Genomic DNA, 22,755 nt, shown 5'->3' on the forward strand with positions numbered 1-22,755 from the left:
TCGACGCGCTCGGCAATCGGCAGGTACGCCGGGATGGGGGCGGGGCGGCGGTGGCCGGGGCGCCCCCAGGCCGCCTGAGGCGGGCCCGGCGTCCCTCGCTCTCCGCACGGCCGCAGCCAGGCTCGCCTCCGGGAGTCCCCGAAGCGTTTCTCCCGCCGCCAGCCGCGTTACGGTGTCACGGGCACCGCCGTGCTTCCTGTGATGTAAAGAATCAGTCACCACTATGCGAGTGAGCGGAGGTTATCTTTATTCGGCAGCGCTGGGTGCATGGGGGATCGCTCCACCAAAGTCAAGCACACCGAGAGGATTTTTCAGTCCCCTCTTTATACAAGCTACTCATAGCTATTCATTAACTTTCCAGGAAATCGTTTACATATTCATTACAATTCCAGGAACTCGTTTACATATCTCACTAAACTAGTGACCATGATTTAAGTCCTTGTCTTTGCCACGTTGTATAAACAACAGGAACTTAGGACCAGATAGCCTTCTTAAAGATGACAAATCCAAGGACTTAGCAATTAGTACATCCGTCATGTTAGCAATAAGGGTCCTTGGACGTTTCCTAACTTTTAGCTAAACATAAGTACATCAGCCTATAGATAAGTGGTACATCATTCATCATTCACTTGCCCGCTTCCGTTACCGCTCAGTTTCCGCTAACGAACCTGCGGGCTGGTTCATTACCACAAAGCGGCGAGGGACGGCAGCCCCCCGGCAGGCCTGGCCCCAGGGGGCGGCGGGTGCGTGACCGGGGCTCCCTGACACCGGCCAGCAGCAGCGGGGAACCGCGGAGGACCGCCGTCCCGCCAGCGATACCCTCCCGCCTGAGGGACACCCTCCCCGCCGCCCCCGGCTTCCTGAGCCACACCGGCCTTGGAGGGCGGCAGGCGGCGGGCCAGGAGCGTGCGGTGGCGATACCAACAGCCAACGCTGCAGGGGAGTCGGGGTAGAAAAACACCGCTTCCTCCCCCAGCAGCTGCTCTTTAACTCGGCCACCAGCCACGCTGCCGCCCGCTACCCGCACCTGCGGCTCCCGCAAGCGGCCGCCCCACCCCACGCCGGCCCCCAGCGCTGCCGCCCGGCCCGGCGTTCGCGCTTCCCTGGTTTTATTTTATTGTGAACACCCACCGTAACCACCACGCGGCCTCAGTGCTCTGCTACCGCCCCACTCCCCTCCCCGCCGTCCATTAAACGCCCTCAGAGCTGCCGGTCCCGCAGCGGGTCGGCCCGTACCCCGGTGGCGCAGAGGGGCCGAAAAACGCACGTGGGTGAGGCGAAGGCGGGGCGCGGCCGCACGGAGGGAAGGGCACGTGCCTGGCTCCCCCCCCTGCGGGGCGGGGCCATAGCGGCGGGCCCGCCCCGGCAGCGCTCTCACTTCCTGTTCGGCGGTGTCTGTGTCCGGGTCGCTCGCCGTTCCCTGAGCAGCTGTTACCGGCCGGTCCCGCGCCCCCGCCCCGGGCGCGACACCTACTTCTGGCACCGGCGTGGCGGCGGGGCCTACCCGCGCGGCGAGCGGGTGGGTGGCAGGGCCCGGCCGGGACGGGGAGGAGCAGGGCGGGACGGGGCTCCTCTCGTCTTCTCGCCACCGGTCTCGGGAAGCGGCGGCGGCAGGGGCCGGGGGGGCGGTGAGGCCGAGGGGGCCTCGGCTGCGGGCCCCGGCAGTGGGGCGGCGCCCACCCCGAGGCAGGACGATGCCGGTGAAGAAGAAGAGGAAGTCCACGGGGTCGGCGGGTGCAGCGCCCGAGGACGCCGGCCCCAGGAAGCGTAAACTCGGCAGGTACCGTTTCGCGGCGCGGTGCCGCCCGGCGGGCACGGTGTGCGGGGCGGGCCGGGCAGGGCCCGCGGCGGCGTTTGCTGCCGGCTGTCAACATCCCCGGGCGGGCGGGCGCGGCGCGGCGCGGGCCGCTTCTCCGCCGGCGGGGGGGCCGGAGGCGGCCCCGCTCCGCACCGCGGGGCCCGGGGTGCCGGGGGTTCGCACCGGGGGCGGTGGGCGCGATGAGGCGGTGCGGGGCCCGGCCGGCTTTGCGCAGCGCCTGGGTCCTGCCGGCGGGCACGTCCCGGTGGCGGGGGTGCTGGTGCGGGCGCCCGCCGTGCAGGGCACACCTTGGGGAACAGGGGAACTGCGCCCGCTCCTCCCGGCTTTGGCTTTCCCTGCACCAGCGGGGCCTGTTCCAGCGTCTGTCCCCGTGTTCGTTCTAACCTCTTACCTGCCCCACGTAGCTCCCTTAATTTTAAGGTTGCCAGTGCTCAGGGTGTCTGTGTTAAGTCGTCTCTTTTCTGGTTTGTTTTGGTTTGTTGGTGGGGGTTTTTTTAGTGAAATGGAGGGAATGGTCAGCACACTCCAAAACAAAATCAGGGAATCTGTAATAAATTCAGGAGTCTGAATCATCCTGTTCATTAACAGCCATAAAAAGACCACTTATACCATGATACCCAAAAATTACCATTAGAATGATAAACCATGGTGTAGAGCTTCCAGTGTGGCTTCCCTAAAGTAACTGTATGCTGCCTTCATCTATTACAGCTTGTTAAGTATGTCACTAAACCAGTAGTTACGACAGTTGTGACTTACAAAATCAATGCTACTGGAATGGCTATTGCAAGAAACTTGGTCTTCCCCATAGGTTGACCAAGCTTAAGCTTAGAAGTACCTAGGCTTTTATTTTGTTATGACCATTCATTTTGGATAACTGTTCCACAGCTTCCTTTTCTGCAGTCATTTATGATCTTTCAGTTTCAGTCTAAATTTATTTATAACCAGTTAATAATTGTTCTTGTGCTTGCATTATATTTTATATAACACTCCTCCCTTATGGTCCTGCCTCGTAGTGTGTTTGGAGTGAGCACTTAGGTTTTCTCATATTTCATTTTGTTAAATTAAACACGCTAAATTTTTCTGGATTGTAATACTGATTTTCATTCTCCTTGCTCATCATAGCTCATCTCAGCATTTGTTCCAGTTTCAGTTCATCTTTCTTGAACACTGCTGACCAAAATTTTATGATCTTAATTTCTTTAAAAAACCTCAATCTTTTGAAAGCTCCTTAAAAAAAAACCCAATACACCAGACTCTATAGGGAGCTGGTAGCCATTGGGCAAAAACTATGATGTAAATGAGAATTCATGCTAGCTAGTCACTAAGTGTTTGATACATGAACATATTTGACACAGCATTCTTTATATAGCAATATATTGGTGATATTCTTTAATAAAACCAGTAATTACAAATGGATATATGTTAAACTAGATAAAGCTGGCAAGTAATAGCATACTGTAGGGCTCTGTTTCATTCTGGTGACTTGAATTTTTAATGGCACTTTGATGGATATTTGTATGTAGTACATCTTTAATTCTAGCTTTCAGCACATATAGCTTCATCTTGGAGAGCATTGCTTTCTTTTCCAGTGAAGCTTAAAGTGATACATGGGAGATAAAAGTTGTTCAACACCTCTCAGAATTGAAGTATTCTTTTCCTGCTTGACGTTTTCATTTTAAAATTGCAATGTAGGAGCTGCATAATTTCAAATCCTCTCATGTGATTAATTTTCACCTCATTCTTAGAAATAATCTTAGCTCGTTCGAAGAGTCTGTAACTTGTATTTGAAAGGAGTGTGCATTGAAAAGGTGCTGCAATAACCATTTGAAAGCATCTTTAGTAGTAAGGAAGTGTTTTTGCTGGAAGAAATCAGTTATTTTATGTGTTCTTTTAAAGAATGATAAATTATGAAAATTCACTTCCTAGGCAAATTGAGTTGTGTGCCAACATAATGAAGACAATGGGGTGGGGTGGGGTGAGCTGTGTGTGCATAGATTGCATATTACTATTCTGGTATGTGTACCAAACATCTGTAGAAATTACAGATATGTAGTTACGTGTTTAATGTAAACAAATTGACCAATTTTTCTTCCCAAATTTGGCTGCTTCACTATAAATAGCCTGACTTTTAAATATGTCAAACTCTGCAGCTCCTGTTGACCTAAATGGGATCTGTGCATATTCAGCACTCCTGAAGATCATACTGCTTATTAGAGACCTAACTTTAAATGCCTGTATGTATAAATATAAGTAGATAATAAGGCATTTGAATTACTGAGTAGTGATATTTTGACCATCTGCGTGTGGGTTTTTTGGTTTCATATCTGCACAAGATAACAGTACTTTTGCATTTCAGGATAAATAATAGTTGTAATAAATTGGGCTATGAGAGGGTTGTATTTCAAGGTAATTTTATGTTCCAACAGCTGCTGAAGTAGGATGACAGTTGCCCATTACCAAATTCAGCTTCACTGTTGATGTATATTGACTTCATGAAACAGTTTATATAGTTTGAACTAATAATTAACAATTTGGAATTAAATTTTAAAGTATTTCTCATTTCTCTTATTTTAATAACACTTATCCTTGTATTACTATAACCTATTGCAGATCACAAGCCTCTGGTAAAGTACTAAGTGGAGAGGAACATTTTTCAAGCAAAAGGTGCCTGGCTTGGTTTTATGAATATGCAGGTAATACACGATGGATTCATCCTTAAAACTATACAGTTTTGTTTAAAATAAACACATATATCAAATATCATTTGCATTATGCTGAGGCAGACATAAAAAATACATCCATAGTTGCTTCCTTATAACATGCACATGAATTAGTATAGCTTTTACTACCACTTTTTCTGTATTTGTTTTTTGATTTTTTTTTCTTCTTTACTCTGTGCTTTGTAACTTACTATGGCATTCTTTAAAGTGAAATGAATGAGTTGGACAGTGCAGTGTTGAATCAGGATATACTTCTTATTTTGAAATGGACAAGTAGAAGCCAGGAACTTGAGAGACAGTGGAAGTTTATTTAGTCTAACTAGACCTTGTTTATGATCAAATTGGAACAATAATGAAATAGTACATAATTTAAGCCTTTGGGTTTCTCTTTTACAAAGCAAAATAATAGATACTTACACAGTTTTTCCTATCTGGGAATCTGTCCTAACATTTTTGATATTCTAAATAACGATTGTTGCATTCAGAAGTGTTAAAAGTAGCCTCTTTCAAATAAATCAAAACTGCTATCCAAGTAACAGTTGCTTTCAGTGAATATGCAGTGTATCTTAGAGAATTTCTTAGACTGTTGCTGCCATTTGTTTACCAATTATGTTTAGAACCTCAGGGTCTGTAAACTATTACTGATTTCTTGTCTAGTCACTGCTTTAAGTCCATCATAACTAGTTGATTAAAACTCATTCATTCCCATTTCTTGGTACAAAATAAGCTGATGATTTACCTGCCAGCAATTGCTTTGAGTATATTTATCAGAACTGGTGTTTTCCTTGCAGTCTTTCCACAGTAATGAACTATTCCTGATTCTAGTAGTCTGCTTTCTAATTTAGGTTTGAGACATACTGTTTTGGAGTATTTTCTGAGGAAAATAATAATTCTCCGTTAATTTTCTTCTGATAAATGTGCCTGCACACAAAGTCTGTAAATTTTGTTTCTGTTGTTAAGTCTGAGTGTAGGTTATACTTTGTTAGTTAACCCGTAATCAAAATATGCCATGTTTCTAGCATAAAAAAGAATTCCAGTGAAATTATACAGTGTAGGAAATTAAATGTTTCCATTAAAGAGAAAAGTACACACATATATGTGAATTGTACGGATGAAATCTGGGCGAAAAACACTGATTCAAGTTTATACTTGTCATTACCAGTGAACCCTTGCATGTGTTTCTCTTCATAACTTAGAATGTGCTAAAAAAATTGCAAGTTTATGTACAGGCTTCCCAGAACCTGACGGCAGTGTTTTGCCTTGCTTACCTAGGTGAGCTGTTCTTTGCAACATTTTTCAAGAGGTGGGAGTTCATGGTCTTAAATGCCAGTTGCATTTTATTTTCCTGTAAAGTAGCCATTCTCAGGTTTTGGCTATGTTCTTATCTCACAGTGAGTATTCGAAGTACATAATCCAAACTCTTAAGAAGACTTCTGCTGCAATAACAGCAGCAGATACAGATGAAGTGGAGACAGGTATCATCAGGGCAGGGGGACGGGGAAGGGACTCTCTGCCTATGTACAAATAGCAAAATTTGCAAAAAAAAGGCTAAAATGGCATGTTGCTTTGGAAGATAAAGCCTTTACCTTTTACATGGGTTCATATTAACTAAAGCAATGTTAACATAATGATCCAAGACACATCAGAATAGTGTTATCAACAGGCCTTCTAACAATATTTGCTTACCTAGTAGGAGTAGTTTTTGGAACAGGCTTACTAGAAGTAACTGAAACTAGAGGGATATTCAGAGAAACAAAGTGTTGTGGAGTGTGTCTGTATGTGTTCTTTAAATATGCTATTTTGCTGCTTTTTAGAGGCTTTTGTTGTGTTGAAAAGTGACAGCATAACACTGACTTTTGTGGTCCTGATCAACTTATTTTCATTGCAGTCATAAACGTTTTTCTGCTTTGTACATGCCTAACACTCTTAGCATTTTTCTGATTTATTATTATCACTCTCATATTACTCAGCATCACAAAACTAACCTTACGTTATTTGAAGACTCATCTTCATTGTTGGTGCAAACCCACAAAGTTAACAACATTGAAATAGTAATATCTGTAATAGTAGCTCAGGTGGAACTAATTTTTTCATTGTTGATAAAAACTCTTTGAAGAATGTTTTTCATAGAGTAACTTCAGCGCAGAGTAACAGTACACAAAGTTATCTTTAAAAACAATTGACTGCCACAATTACTGGAGTTGAGCTATGTAAATGGGAAACTCTGTGGAGACTTTTGAAAGCTCACAGACGCAAACTGAAATAGCTTGTCTGCTGTTGTAGGGAGGCAGTGCACAACATGAAAGTTCTGGTTTAGTTTTACTTTTAGTTTGTAGTGTTACTTTGTATGTAATATACATTTCTCCTCACTGGAATTGATAGAATGGTTCTAACATAAAATCTACTTAATAGTGTTTCTAAAGATAGCTTGTATGCAATATAGTCTAATTATTGTTGTGTCTAACCCTTGTGAAAAGAGAATGTTAGATTTTAGTCTGGTTTCTTTTTGGTTTTGAAGGTCCCGATGAAGTTGTGGGGCCCGAAGGAATGGAAAAGTTCTGTGAAGACATCGGTGTTGAGCCTGAAAATGTAGGTTTCTTGCACAATACTAACACTTTGAAAGCAGGTATTGGATAAGATTAGGTTCTGTGTAAAACTTAAATTCAGTAGGCAAGGAGTTGTTTATCCTCCTGATTTTAGGGACTGTTCTAGATATTTCATCAATTCTGCGTCACTGGTGTGAGGTTTGTTTTATTATAGTAATACTTCATTTTCAGAAATAGGAATTAAGGGAAAGATTGCACATAGCTGAATTATTACATGGTAACACATACAAAGTACAAGCGTGTACAACAATTGCAAGAATGTTTGAATGCTTGGAGTTTCTTGGACATCTAGAAATCAGTCTTTCCTTACATACTTATTGCTTTTTCTCCCTTGTTTTTTTCCCCATAGATTATTATGTTAGTTTTGGCCTGGAAACTAGAGGCTGAAAGCATGGGATTTTTTACCAAGGAAGAATGGTTAAAAGGAATGACCTCTTTACAGTAAGAGTGTTTTCACATATATAAGAGAATGTTCCAATTTTATGTTTTTACCAGTAGCTTAATTATCCTTGCCCTCCATTTCTTGTACATTGGCAATAAGAAACACAAACTCTTGCTTTTAGGTCTGGTCTCGGGCAACAACTGGAAGTAGCTACTGTTGTTCAGGTTGTGAATTTGTTGAGTTCACTCCAGTTACATAGTTTTTGTCTAAAAAGTCAGGTTTTGGTGGCTTCTTTTTCTTACCAAAAACATGTTAAAACACCATTCCAGTTAGCAGACATCAATAAATAGATCAGGAGATACCAATTAGCATATCTCAGCTCTGGTATTCTAGAAAGTTTTTACTGATTTCTAAGCTGTGTAGGTGAGGCCTACGTTGATAATAATTTAGGTTATTAGTGTTACTTATTAGGTGTGGATCAGAAGCCATCCTTAATGCTTAGATTAAATAATTTTTCAATTTATAAACTTCTCACTCCTGTTTGTAAGACTTTTTTGGTGAGATAATGCTCTGCCTAAAGGGATTGTTTGTTTCATGAAACTAATCAGCTTTTTGTGAGGCTTAGTTCACTTGTCACTTTTTGTTCTTCATGAAACTACTTCCAGTACATGGATGTTTTAAGTGTGACTTGTTATGGTGCTGCATTCAATATCAAAAATGTCAGGGAGCTACTGTTGCAGCATGGTGGGAAGGAGGGGCTGATTTGACCCTTGGAGTTGGCACAATCGCCGTGTCAGCTGTGATTTGGTTTGGGAAATTGTATTGGGCAGATACCCTCTGGTTATTCAAAACTATGACCTGACTGTCTTGTGCAAATCTTTATTTGATTTGGGATCATGCTTCCAACAGATGCCTTGATTGTTTTGTGACTATCACAGGCTCTTAAATTTAGTAAGCGCTGCAATGATTAAATAGCCTGAAATTCAGGATGGCAAAGATTAAGTTCTGGGTGCATAAATTTTTAGGTGCAGTGAATGGGTATAATTTGGTCACTTCTCTGAAGTACTTAATTTTTGTGTCCAAGTGGAGGCTCTCAAGAGTTAACCAGTCTAGCAGAACACAAGCACAAAGATGTATGAAATCAGACACCTCTTCAGAGGCAACATTCTGGAGTTTGTTTCTAATAATCTTCTGTGATTAGGAGTCTTCTGGTTCTTTTAAGAATAGAGCTGGTCATGCTGTAGGCTGTATGTGTTGAAAACAGAAAATATGGTACTGCTGGTATTTTTATATAAAGAGTCTTGTGATTGGACCACTTGCCTAAGCCTAAACCAGTTAACCTATATGTTCTGCTTCCCTTGGGTGTGCTCTGATAGCAGGCTGTAGGCTAAGCAGCAGGGTGAAGCAGTGACACTTGCATAAAGGAATTCAAGATTTGTTAGCTTATAAAGATGTGCTAGTTTTGGCTGGGAGTGGAGTGAACAAGCGACTGATTGGTGCTTAGTTGCTGGCTGGGGTTAAAACACAACAAAAGATAATATAAATCTGTAGACTTGTGCTGTTTGTGCTTACTGGGAAGGAAGAATCATATTATGGGGATTCCCTTTGGAATGGGGGAATCTAGTTTCTCTTGAAAGATTAGACAAAAGTTTTGAAGGATTTTACACTCTTAAAGCAATAGAATATTATTAAATTCTTGCACAGCATTTTTTGCATGAAGAAATGACATTAAAATGCATTAAAACCCCAGAGTGTATTCTAAGTCAGAGTTATATTACAGAATCCTTTTTTCAAAATATGAGAAGTGTCACATACGGTAATTGCATGAACAGGGTTGAGTGGAGTGTTCAGCTCCATAGTAAGACACCTAAATGTGTGGTTTACATGCAAGAGCTGGATTTCTTTAATTGTTACTGCAATCTCCGGAGATCTAGCCAATGTAGTGGAGCCTGAGGAGGTATTCACTTTGCCCTAAGACCTAGTGACTGGTCACCTGAATTGCTCTTACACGGTGGTTGGCTACACCTCTGATTGGCAACACCTAAAGCTAATACTCAGTTAGATGCCAACGTTTGAGTGCCTGAATCTTGAAGTCACATTCTTTTTGTGCGTGGTTTTGTGATATGCTGATGAAGTTTGCTCTTCAGAGAGGAGAACAATAAATATGTGATAAGGTATACACTGTAAAAATTTAGGTAAGTTAAGCATTAAGTAGCAGCTTATGAGACTTAAACAACTTAAGCTGTGAAAGCGATTGTAGTATATCATGATGGTGGGGTAAATTCTGCCCTATATATTTGTGTATGTGTGTATATATGTATATGAAAGCTGGGTGCCTGAATCTAAAATAATCACTGGAAGTTCTTTTCATAGTCAGCAGAGCGAAACGGTTCTCTCTGCTGGGCCATTCATTTCAGCTATTTTAAACACCTCCTTAGGATGAAATGAATAGCCCTCAGGGAAGTGACTGTTCAGCTGCATTTGCTTTAAAGCCACTAGGGGGTGGATAACTTAGCGTTGGGCATTTAACTTTATATATCTGAGTTACAGAAGAAGCATACTCATGTATTTGTCAATTGTGGGCTTTACAGACCTATAAATAAACAAAAAAAATCTAGTCAAAAAATCAAGGTTAAGAAAAAAGGATTACAATTCATGATTTTTTAAAACTCCATAGAAGTAATTGTTTCAACTAGGTAAGTAAATACAAACAATTTTGTTTTTAAGGAAGTGAGGCATAAGCAGCTGTATTGTCTGAGTACTTCCCTCTGGCTGTTTTTTTAACGTTAGAATCTGGGCCAAATTTTACATTAAAGTTGAGCTTTTGAAAATGAGTGGCCGGGTAATGGGGGAAGAGTCAGATTAGATTCTGAGGGAAAGATAAGGTAATGATCTCTCTAGGTACAAAAGAAGCCACATGGGAGAGAGGGAGAGGCAGGAAAGGCCAGGTAACTTCTTGCTGTTTGCAGAATTGTTAGTAAAGCCAACTTATTTGTGTTGGATTTAATGATAGCCTAATATCAGCTGCTTTTCCAGTGAACTTTTTGCTCATTGTTATTGTCTCTCTGTTAATGTTTGTGAGGCAAACACAAAGCATAGTGTAAATATATTTTTTTATGGCCATATAGCATTCAATCTGTACTGGAATCTAAACAATTTCTGGTCTCCAGACCAGTAAAGAGTTGACATAGTGAAACTATAGCATTGTCAAGTTAAGGAAAAAATGTCCCTTTGCTCTCTTAAGCTATTACTTCCTTGGACCTCTGTATTGCTCCAGTTAAAACATTGAACCTAAATCTCAAAAGATCCTATTTCAGTGTTTGAAGAGAGTGAATGGGCTAGACGGATATAATTTCCTTTTGTCCATCTAGAGGGCATCCTACTCATATGTAGATTAAAAGACCATCAAAGTACTTTATATACTACTATTAAATGCTTTTGGTTTAATGTTTGTATACATCCTACTGATCTTTGTTTTTAGTAAAAGACAAGCATGTGTGACTAATTATGAAGTATGAAACACTGGAATATATGGGTAGGAGTTACTTTGTCCCTGTTAGCTATGCTTCAAATGAACTCTCTGCCTCAGTAGAAATTAAAGTAGGACTGCTTTGTGATGCTAATTTACGTTTTGTTATAAATATGATGTAGGGGTGTGAAGAGAATGCCGAAAGATAACATTCTGTTCTGTTGATCTTGAGGTAACCTCATTTAATGCTGTCTTTCAGTAAAGGCAACTCAAGAAATCACATTTTTTTTCTAGCCTTTGCATGGGAGTTTGGTGTTAATTCAGCTGTGCTAATCAGAAGGTTGTTCTGACTGTTAGGAAGATTATTCTAAGTGTGGGTGACCTCAGTCATCTTGTGTATGCTGTAGCCACACAAGCAGCTGTATCGCTATAAAAGAGGAGTCTGACAGCTCCTTACCTCACTAGCGTGAAGAAAATCATTGCCCCGGTGTGGAAATGCCTAAAATGGCTTTAACAGAGATGTGTCCCTGCATCAGTCTTCAGAGGCTGGTGCCTGTCTGTTTCAGTGTGATCCATTTGACATTTTGGTTTTAAATTGGTTGACAGTAATTCTGAAGTTTGAGGTGTAATAATTGCACATTTTCATACTCATTTTCAAGAGAATCACTTCTGCATTAAAATATGTATAGCCAGTAGTACAGTAGACAATAACAGCAATTTTACTTTGTACTTAAATTTGTGATTACTTGAACAATTTTAACAAGACGTTTTGTAAGAAATTTAAACATGGTGCAATTTGTGTTTATCCACGGTATGGTAAATGATCTCAATCAAATTATATTTAACAAAATGTGTGGTAAACTCGCTTTAAGTAGTTTCTGTATAGTGTCATTAGTACACCAACAACATGAGCATTTAGTTACGTGTTAAATGGGTAGGTTTGTCCTCAAATGTAGAGGACAGTATTATTGCAGTGTGAAGGTTCGAATATAGAAAGAAGAGATATAAATATAAACTGAGATAGCTTTGTAGCATAGCATAATCCTGTTTTAAGGATTAAACAATAGAATACATAGGCCAGTTAGATGGCTGAAGACCAAAGTGTTTTTTTAACAGAACTTGTTTTCAACTTAATGCGTGGTTTATTGCAAAATATATTAGTTCTAGTCACCTCAGTATGCAAACTGATTAGCTAACAGTTTTATTTATTTAGCATTGGTCTTGACTGGGACTTCGTGCTGCTTTGGGTAGATGCTGTTAGAGACAAGAAATAACAAAAGGCTCCAGCAGCTGAAATTGCTACATTTCTGCTGTGGCAGCCTGAGAGGGGCAGACGGGCAGGCTAGCAAACATGAGGAACAGAAGTATGGGCTGGGGGCAAAGAACAGTACCAAAGCACAGCATCTCAGCAACCTGCTGCAGTACTCCCGAAGGGCCCTTGCTCAGGGCTGCTGTGGCAAGTCCGTAAGGAGCGGTTAAAGATACAAACGTATTATCTGAGAGGCAGGCTGCCAGAAGGGGGACACGTTATGAAGGGAAGTATTTATGTACATCTGCATTTCTGAAAGTATTTCTCTCACATAGGATACAGGGCAAGGTGGATGTTTTTGTTTTGGTTTGTTGTTTTTTTTTTTTAATCAAGGCAGTTGTTATTTTGTAAGAATACTATACAATATAATATAACAACTGTTCTTTTGAGTGCGTCTTTCCTGGAGGTTTACCATGTGTAAATTACATTCTCCTCTGCCATTGTTGGTGAATCTAATCCTTTTTCTATTTGGAAACAAAAGTCCTTGCTAAGTAAAATACATGGAGATCATCTTTTCTGCCAAAGGGTTTTTTTTGCCAAAGGGTTATCCTGTCAAGTGTCACACCCGTACATTCTTGTACAGCCTGTGAGTTTCAGTTGAATAGCTACTGACTAATCCAGGTGTAACACTTATCAGAGCTTGCATGTATCAGTCATAAAACATGAGCAGACTAGTGTGTTTCGCAAAGTACCTGCTTAATCCTGCCACTCGTAAATATGCAGTTGTGAAGTGTGTGTTCAGGGTTTTGGTTTTTTCCAAAGAAATGCGGCGTAAAGCCCTTATTTACAGCTGGGTTTTAGTACCTTAATGCACACTGTTTTCTCCAAACTTTCATAGTGATTGAAAGATAAAGTAGTGCTGGGTATGAATGTAAATTGCAGAGTATGGCATAAGAAGACTACTATTTGAGAAGTAAAGCAGAAACTGTATATTATGTTGCTGATAAGTTTTTTTTAAAAACTGGCTTACAGAAGCCAGATGTTCATCATTTCAATATGCTGCAAATGTTGAGCATGTTCAGTCTTAAGTCACTTTCATAGTATTACACCTGTACATCTGATGATTGAATTTTGGTGATTTTAATTTTTTATGTTTTCTGGCATTTTTTTCATTGTCCAAATGTTTTGTTTTGAACTTCTAACGTCATTTGGTTTTCTTTATTTTAAGGTGTGACTGTACAGAAAAATTACAGAGTAAATTTGACTTCTTGCAGTCACAATTGAATGACTTTTCATCCTTTAAGAATATCTACAGATATGCCTTTGATTTTGCAAGGGTAAGACTACTGGAATGTTAGAGAAGTTCTTATTTTAATTATTCAATGAGCTTGTACTTGAGTGTTTTTTATGCTTTCTTTATTCAACCTTAGGATAAAGACCAGCGAAGTCTTGATATTGATACTGCAAAATCCATGTTAGCTCTTCTGCTTGGAAGAACTTGGCCACTGTTTTCAGTATTTTATCAATACTTGGAGGTAAAAGTTTCCTTGACTTTCTGAATGATGGCATAGTAGTTGGGCTGTTCTGTGAAAAGATTTCAGGGTTTGTGTTGTTTTGCTCAAGACTGTACGTGGTGGAATCACCATCCCTGGAGGTATTTAAAAGGTGTGAAGATGTGGTGCTTAGGGACATGGTTTAGTGGTGGAGTTGGCAGTCCTGGGTTAACAGTTGGACTTGATGATCTTAAAGGTCTTTTCCAACCTAAATGGTTCTTTGATGCTAAGATTCTGTGTTGCTCCTCTTCCCTTGCTCGATGTGCTTATGAAACAGAGATGTTCTTGTATACATTACAGATCCTTTTCTCCCTTCCTGTGTCCCACCCCCCTTCTCTTATCAAAGTAAATTAAAATTCAGTCTTGATTAGACTATAAAGGTAAATTTAAAATTAAATAATAGAGCCCCAGTAGTCTTTTCAGCTTCATCGGTGCCGAATTCCAAGTGTGCTTTGTGTGGATACAGTGTGTAGGTACCTAGAGCTCTGGCTGTCTGTGGAAGATTTTGGTCAGCTCAGCTGTGAGTGACAGTAATGTGGACGTGTGTAGGCCGTGGAGCATACTAGGCTGAAGACTATTCACTGGCTTCAAATCAGTACTAACGTTGCAAAGTAGATGTCCTTATGATGATACTGTGTTGTACCCAGGAGAGAACAAGATTTTTGTAATTGTTCGTTCTGGAAATATATCCGAGCTAGATATGCCATGCCTCAGGGCAAGATGAAAATTTACCACTTTTTGAAGCTCAAGAGTGATGATTTCCTGATTCCCTGGTATTCTGATTTTGCTCTGATCTTTCAAGAAACCAGTTTATGTAGTTTCAGAACTACGAAATATGTACACGTATAGTATTCTAAAAACTGGAAAAACAAGGAAATAGTAGACACTGTTACCAGTTAAATTGTTTGTTAGGAACTGATTTAAGATAAAATGAGATAAATGAGATGCGGCATTACCAAATATCGCTTGACATTTTAATGTTCTGAAATATTTTCCCTAGCAATCGAAGTACAGAGTTATGAACAAGGATCAGTGGTACAATGTGCTCGAGTTTAGCAGAACTGTCCATGCAGATCTTAGCAACTATGATGAAGATGGTGCATGTAAGTATTTGTAACTTTTTGCTTATTCAACTATTACTTCAGTATTTTCAACTTGCATGAAAAAAGTTTCTGTAATGGAAACAATACTGTGAGGTATAAAATATTTCTTTTCCAGCAATGCATAGAAAAACTATCCTGATAACCATCCCTCTTCAAACTGCAGATATTAATTGTAGTAGTGTGTCAGGGGTATGATGGTGTACTTGATCTAACTTATATTCAGTTGAGGATCTAATGAAGCTGCTTGCTACATTAAACTATGGATTTGCAAATAAAGTTATGAACAGCAAACTCTGATTTTGTACTCATATGTAATAAACTCTAGTTTATAAAATAGCCTAGCTGCTGATTCAGCTGGTACTGAACTGTACGCCTGGCTGATAGTCAATGATGCCATGACTGAATTGCATTAGGCATCCCATTTTGATCTCTAATTACGTGCAATTTTGAAAACTCTAGGAAGAAGGACCTAGTTGTGCCTATTTCCAATATAACCTTATTTTTATGCTTTCTCTTTAGTTCAGTGTTCCTGTCAGGTGTCAGCAATGCTTTTTTAACATAGTTCAGTGTAGTGTTATTTGTGCACTTTTTGCTACCCCTGGATTGAAATGATTGTGGTCATCTCCGAGCCTTAATAAATATTTGACTGTAGGATTGGCATGGATGTTGCCTAGACCAATAGTTTTAACTCCATATGTTAAGATAAAGTGTTTGAAAGACCGTAGCAAATATAACTCCAAGTTTCATCCATTTGCAGGGCCTGTGCTTCTGGATGAATTTGTTGAATGGCAAAAAGTTCGTCAAGCGTCCTAGCAAGAATTCAAAAGAAAATGCAAAAGTTGTTTTGATGCCCACCTCTACACAAGCTAATGAAAAAAACAAAGGATTGCATTTTCATTCTTAAGAAAGACTTTAAGATTTTTTTTTTTTTCCTTTTTTAAGGAAACTTTGTTACATGTGATATGGGCATTGAACCACACGTCTTCTGAGACTGAAAGCTGGAGTTCTTGTTTTGAGTCTTATGTTTATAGCCTTTATTTCAGAACAATAAAGATTCAGATTTGTGACAAAAGCCTAAAAGTGAAGAATGTCCCTTGAATGTGAGTGTGGTGTCTATTTTTAAAACCAAATCTTTAAAATTATCTTTCTCAGAAGTGCCCTTTGCTATGAATTTTTTAAGACCTTAAAATTGCTTAACTGGCACTGTTGCTTGCTGATGGTATGATTGTCTTGTGTGACAAACATTAGAAAGAATGACTGCTTTTTTGGAGCCCTGGGTGGGAGTGTGCTAATTTTATATTAAGTATTGGTCATGGGTTGTGCCACAGTTTTCAGCTCCTTTTGGAGATAAAGGCCTTAAACTCTTTTTTTTCGTTTGTTTTTTGGGTTTTTTGTTTTGGTTTGGTTTTGTTCAAAACCCACCCAGTGGCATGGCATTTAATGGCAAGCCCTTTTTAAGCAGAAAGGTGTAGACCATATGGCTCTATATGCGGAACGGCTGAAAACTATTTGCCTCACTTCGGATGGTGAACACAGATACTCTTTGGTACAGTAAGGCAGCTTCAAATTTTTACTACAATTTAGACTTTGGATTGCTTTGTATAAAAAGTGCAATTTATATTTTAAAAGGGAAAGCTGGAAAGACCTGGTTTCAAGCTTTGCTTCTTACATGTTTTAGACTGGAAGCATTCACAACATGACTTTTTTTTTTTTTTTTTCTTATCTCCTTGGATCCTTTTCATAGTGTAATTAAGGAAGAGACTATTACATCACCTACCTTTGACCTGTATATAACAGACGATTAATCGTTACCCTGTTACTCTGTGTATTGAGTCCAATAACTACTGCAGTTGCCCTTTTAGGCACTCAGTGTTCGTGGCAGTGTTTAAATAAAGTAGAAGTTTGTCACTCTGCCTTCCTGCCCAGGAGGCCCAATGCCATTCTTGAGAAGGAAAGGGATTGTAATGAGTAAATGTGAGAAACCAAAACAGAATGAGAGAATGAAGCATTTGCAACTTCTACTTTATTCTATACATATATTATGTAGACTGTGATAATGCCATGAGACTCAGTCAATGATCAAGGCCTCGTGCCAAATATTTCAACAGCTTGAAATAAGAATAGACAATTGTAAGCTAGGCATGACTTGAAGATCTTTGCCTCAGGGAAATGACTTCTGTTTTGCACATCCCTTATTCAGACTAACAAGCATGAGTTTTCCTATCCTTAAGGAAGGCTTTATTCCCAAGATTTTTTTTTATTTTTTTTTTACAAGGAGAGGGTGGAAGAAAAAACTTATGAAGAGAAAGACTAAGTGGGACAGACAAGTAGTGTGTGCCTGTGCTCTTGTCCTACTACAGAGGAACACTCTTGCAGCTTACTTTCCAGACCTGCTTGCTGTGGGCTGCAGGAAGCAATGTAGTTGTGGTCCATGGGCTTTTCTGCAAGTCACCTCATAGTGCGGTTGAATCTTAGAAACTTGGTTCTGCCCAAGTGAAAAAAAGCATTGAGGGGAACCAAACCAAACAACAGTTGAGATACTTGGAAAATCTCCGCTTACACAGTGACTAGTGTCTGTGCACATGCAAACACATGCACTACAGCTGTTCTAAGTATTTCTACACCCTTAAGGGAAGTACTTAATTTTAGACCTCATGCAGGCTACAGCAGTTCTCTCCAATATATTACAAGGTGTCCATTTGCATTGCTGATAATTCTGATTTCGCTCATAAGAGTGTCTTTCGTTTGGAAATTACCCTTCCCCACAGAAGGTTAGTGCCATAATGAGATTAACTTCAAGAGACCCAGAATCCCAGAATCTACTGGTAGAGTAAGGTCCTGAGATGTGCAGATGAACATACATCTATTAACTTACGTCAAGGGAAGTACTGCTGTGTACTAAATCTCTGCAGGGGCACTGATTCTGAAATTGCTTTCTTAAATTCACTACAATGATTCTCCTTGCTTAGTATGTTTAGTCCCCATTATAACTGGGAAATTCTCTTTCCAGAAGTTTTGAAATATTGGTTAGAAGATTAATATTTTATAGTGTGATTTTAAAAAAAAAAAAAAGGCATCTTTTTTAGGTAACTGCGAACTGTTGTGAATTCAATTTAAACCTAGAGGATGGTATTAGAGTATAACGGTAGGAGTGAAGCATCTACCAATCCAAGGTGATCAAGTACTTACCGTTAAGGTGTGAGACACTATGTGATGTATCATTTGTATCTCTGTTAAGGTTTTATCAGTATTCCTATAATAAATCCATGTTTCAGGGATTTATAACTTGGTTGTGTGTGTGGTTGAAAACCATCAGTTGCTGTAAAACTTTCACTAGGAATGAATGTATTTAATCTACTTAAAATCAATATAGTTTTTCAAATTTGAATAAAATAGGATTTTAAGTTATGTTTTTGTGCTCAAAACTGCAATCAGATTTATTATTTAAATGTGAACTAATGGCTTGTACAGTTTCATTGTGAGCTGATCACTTTTGTTAGCTGTCTTTTATTAAATCACCTTACTGCTTACTGTGGAGAAGTGCCAAAAGCTGTTTATTTATTTTACTTTTTTAATTTTGTGCATGTCCACAAGCCAAAACTGAATTCAGCTAAATGGTTTCTTTAGTCTTTGAACTTTAATTTTGCTTTGCTCAGGTGCATTTCAGTCTATTGATTTAATAAAAAAGACACCTTCTTTTTCAGTATTCTGAGATGAAAGTTCAGAGGTCAGTTATGTGCCACAGTTATGACAAATAGTAAAATCGAAGGTAAAATGTCTTCCAAAACTAAATCATAGTGATGTCTATCTTGATGTTCTAAACTTCACTCTACTCTCACTTTCATTTCTTGATATTAATTCTTCCTAAGATTACTAAGTTTTTCTAGTTCTCTTAGACTAATAGTTTTGGGTTTTAAATCTGAAAACGCCCACCTGTTCATGGAAAAAGCCATACTGGTCGATTGGAATGTAATATTTCACCTATGTAAAAATGTGATCTTGAATTAAACAGTTATGTATATTTACCTATGTCTTTAACTGTATATGTAGTTTTGATCCAGTTTATCTTCACTGTTTAAACGTCTAATTCTTTACTAATGGCTGTAATCTCACATTTCTATATAGCAGAAGTTGAATTTTGCCTTTGAGATTACTGGGGACAGGAGCCTGGTGCCAATCCCAGATGGTCCGCCAGGGGGCGCTGCGGTCCGCGCGGCCGACAGTCAGGGGCTTTCGCGCTGGTACATGGATGCTGACTGCACAAAAATTGCAAAGGGGACCAGAAGTTTGTGTCTGATGTTTTGTTCATTTCTTAAGCCAGTGAACAGTTCTTTCAATGCAATATGTACAAACTTGTACAGGTTAGCCTTGTTAAGTATGATGAATAAAATGGTATGTAATAGGACAGAAACCTTTTCTTTTTGTCATGCTGCCTCTTTTAGTTTCTTTTGCGTATGTGTAACTGTTCTTAAAATCACTGAGAGACTTGATTCTAGCAAGATGGATCAGTCTAATTTCGAACTTAACCTTACTGAATGATGGTTTTGCTCCTGTGTGCACATACAGAAAACAGAACTTGATCTCAACTGGGATCTCAACTCAAATCAAACACCATTCTTGATTATATCCAACATTATTAGGTGCTGACAGAACTTAATGGTCCTGGTAATTAGGAATTATTCATCGGAGGAACACTGTTCCAACAACCTGTTGCAATGCATTTGAATGAAAAGAGAATGAGCTTTTCTGTCTTCCCTGAATACTTCCCTCACCCTGCCCCTGCCACCACCCCAGTTGCCCCTCCACATATGTCTCGGGTCACTCGTCTGTTTTTAGGAAAGGACTTGGTGTTTTCTACTGTACTTTTCCATAAGGTCTTCCAGAACCTGTTACAGAAAGGGCCAAAGTCCTGTCAAACATTGGCATTAGTGATACTGCGTTCCTTGCAGATACAGCTTGCTCCACTCTTGACACTTTGTAGTTGTTGAGGTCTGATGCTGTACCTGGCTCAGGACCACCTTCTCTCCCAAAGACCAGCAGTCTCTCTCAGACTTAAGGCAATGCCCATTTGTTGTCTCCACAGTTCCAATTGTATCTTCTTTTGATAATCAATTTCCCAATGTCTTTCCTGAGTCAGTAGGATGCTCAGAGGTGCGCAAACCAGGCATCTCGTGTCTGTTAGCAATGGCAACAGTTCTGTTACGTCTCTTTATGGTTGTCTTCTATGTTATTCTGTGTTTCTTTCTGTCTCTGGGAGAGGACACTGTAATGTTAAGTAGGCGTATTAAAGACTGAATGTGTACTGCAAGATGCTGCTGCCTAGTGTTATCTTAAATTTTATTTTTAAACCACAGCTAGGATTCTCACAGAAATGGAATTAGTTTCTTAGATTTGTATAATCACTTCATCCAGACTCTAAACTTTAATCTTGCCTCTATTTTTATCTTAGCTAATCAGAATATGGCATTCCCGATATATTGGGACCTTCTTAGCCTTTTTTTCCTGAATAGTAGTCATAACATAACAAACATAACCATAATCATAACATGACCATAATAACAGTAACAGAAGATGCAAGTTCCTGACTTTGTTTTATAGGCCTTAAGAGTAGACAGATTTTTATCTCAATGAGCCAAGTACTATTTCTTAATCTGTTAATTCCAACATAATTCTATTTAATACCTTAATACCTTGTAAGTTATTAAAATGTTACGGTTGTGTCCTGTCCTGTTCTCTAAAAACTATGCCTATTGATAAAGATGCTTCTCAAATTAAATTTCTTCCCTAATTCCAACAATTTAAGAAAAAAAAAATCACTCCATGTTTCAGGGGTTTTGTTCCATGTAATTTTTTCAGCTCAGTATTGTATTACTGCTGATTATAAAATAATTTAAAGGCATTTTTGGTTGAATTAAATGCTAGCTAATATACAACTTAGTTTTTTTCTTATTGTTTCCTGAATTACTTTACTTTCACTAAACGTTTTATTATAGCCAGCATAATATTTCCAGCTAGTCTAATTTTTCCTGGTAATAGCACGGAGGTGATTCCTTTTAATCTTTTAAATACTAGAATATTTGGGGAAGACTTACTATACCTATTGTAGTAACTTGAATTACAATAAAATGAAATGGTAGATGTGATTTGTGGCTGGCTAACTATTATAGGCTTAATGTGAAATTATTTTTTGCATTCAAAATCAGTTAACTCTAAATCAATTTTTCTAATGAAAGAGGAGAGATTATCCTGTGATGTAATGCCTCTCAATTAAAACTTAAGAAAATATGATTAACTTCAACAGCTAGTACTACATCCTCTTCTAGCTGCTCAATGTACTTCAATTTGAACATAGAAAAGTGTTAGTCAGGACACCTGAGTGAATGAATTGGAACACATCTGAAATAAATCACATTTAATCCATGAGAAATGTAATCACTTTAATTTTTTGCAGATTATGGCAACAGTAGGAAGAGGAGCATTAGTTATTTAAATAGTAGGTCCTCTGGGTATCTGGCACTTGCTTCTGAGTTGTGCTTTTGTGTAGTAATTTGGGGTATTGGTTCTGTGTGCATGGATCTACAAAACAAACACTTTATTCTCATACATGTTTGATTTTTATATCAGGGCTTGAGTTGTAATACAGTTTGCTGAGTATTTGTATGAGCAGTGCTGGCATTCCAAGGGCTGGACATAGATCGTGACACTGTGATTTTGCCATGATGTGAAACAGAAATATTCATGGCACATAGGGGAAAGAATAGGAAATATATCTGCAAATAAAAAAGCCATATCCTACCATTTTTCCCTTTATTTCCAGGCTTATTTGTTTTACCAGAGGAATATTCTGTCTATTTCAGACTTGTAGTCTGTATACATGCACATGCTTTTTTTATATATAAAAACAAATCTATAGACGTTTACAATCTGATGTTCAACCTAGTGGAAACTGCCCAGAAAGGCTTTGAAGATGAAAGGAGAATTATGAAAGGACTTTAGTTCTCCTTCACTTTCCTATAACATATGTAGATTTGTGGGGCTGTGGAGGTAGGCGGTACGAAAATCTCCCTCAGTGGTGTTTTTTCTGTATTTGAATAGGTCTGTCCTAGGTGCCAGTTTAAAGTTTTAACAGTGAAATGCTGTTCCCTTCCTGAATCTTCGGTAGGCTTATTCAAGACCCATTGACTGTAATTGTATGTTTGGGGTTTGTTTTGTTTTGTTGGGTTCCGCTACCGCCACCACCCCACCCCCAGTATGGTGATTACTTACAGAATGAATCCTCAGCTGTGGAAAAATCATGGTAGAATTGCAGGAGCCAAACCTGACAATGTTCATGAGAAGACAATAATTATTACTGATACTTGGGTGAACCACCAGCATATGTGTGTGCCAAGTGTGCCCTTTGCCAGTGCCTCTGACTTTTTTTGTTTTGCTTATGGAACTGTGATTTTAGGTCTTGTATTAAATCACACAAGGATATTGCTGTTCCTGTGCAATACAACTGAGTTCATTACAATGTGTAAATCTTAAATGCTTATGACTTTAATGCTGTAGGTTGTTATAGTATGTGGAGCTGCTTCATGTATTTTTGCAACATAATGAATATGATGTATAGCTGAATGGAAAACCACTGGTTTCTGAAGTCATGGGGAAGCATCTTAAGTGTCAGTAGCTATTTGTAAGCAGCAAATAATAAGCTTCAAAACACAAATTCATTTGCTATTTTATTTTTTATGCTTATTTTAATTTCCTAAAGGATCCTATTTATCAGGGTACATGTTCATATCTTTGTTTAATAACAGAAAGAATATAATTTTTCTATTAATTTGAGGGGGGGGGCAGCTAGTGTACTAGCAT

The 22,755-nt window shown here is 39.4% G+C and overlaps 1 protein-coding gene across 3 annotated transcripts; it reads left to right on the forward strand.

Moving 5' to 3' along the window:
• The first annotated feature begins 1 nt into the window (after position 1).
• DCUN1D5 (defective in cullin neddylation 1 domain containing 5) lies at positions 2-18,926 on the forward strand. Of its 3 annotated transcripts, none has more exons than XM_040583606.1 (8): positions 2-23; positions 4,430-4,512; positions 7,058-7,128; positions 7,495-7,586; positions 13,474-13,582; positions 13,676-13,780; positions 14,799-14,901; positions 15,659-18,926. In XM_040583606.1, exons 3-8 carry the CDS (start codon positions 7,087-7,089, stop codon positions 15,712-15,714), a joined length of 507 nt encoding a protein of 168 aa, XP_040439540.1. In that variant the 5' UTR covers positions 2-23; positions 4,430-4,512; positions 7,058-7,086; the 3' UTR covers positions 15,715-18,926. The 3 variants fall into 3 exon arrangements, with proteins under 3 accessions (XP_040439540.1, XP_040439541.1, XP_040439542.1); XM_040583607.1 differs by lacking the exon at positions 2-23 and adding an exon at positions 1,382-1,780; XM_040583608.1 differs by lacking the exon at positions 2-23 and adding an exon at positions 1,386-1,519.
• The last annotated feature ends 3,829 nt before the right edge of the window (positions 18,927-22,755 follow it).

Source organism: Falco naumanni, chromosome 2, assembly GCF_017639655.2.
Source record: "Falco naumanni isolate bFalNau1 chromosome 2, bFalNau1.pat, whole genome shotgun sequence".
Lineage (NCBI taxonomy): Eukaryota > Metazoa > Chordata > Aves > Falconiformes > Falconidae > Falco > Falco naumanni.

Excerpts from the sequence above, each read along its gene's own strand:
- DCUN1D5 (XM_040583607.1), top strand. The coding sequence starts at position 1,695 with ATGCCGGTGAAGAAGAAGAGGAAGTCCACGGGGTCGGCGGGTGCAGCG. Across the intron at positions 4,513-7,057 it reads TTGGTTTTATGAATATGCAG|GTCCCGATGAAGTTGTGGGG; the intron begins GTAATACACGAT and ends TTGGTTTTGAAG. Across the intron at positions 13,583-13,675 it reads ATGCCTTTGATTTTGCAAGG|GATAAAGACCAGCGAAGTCT; the intron begins GTAAGACTACTG and ends ATTCAACCTTAG.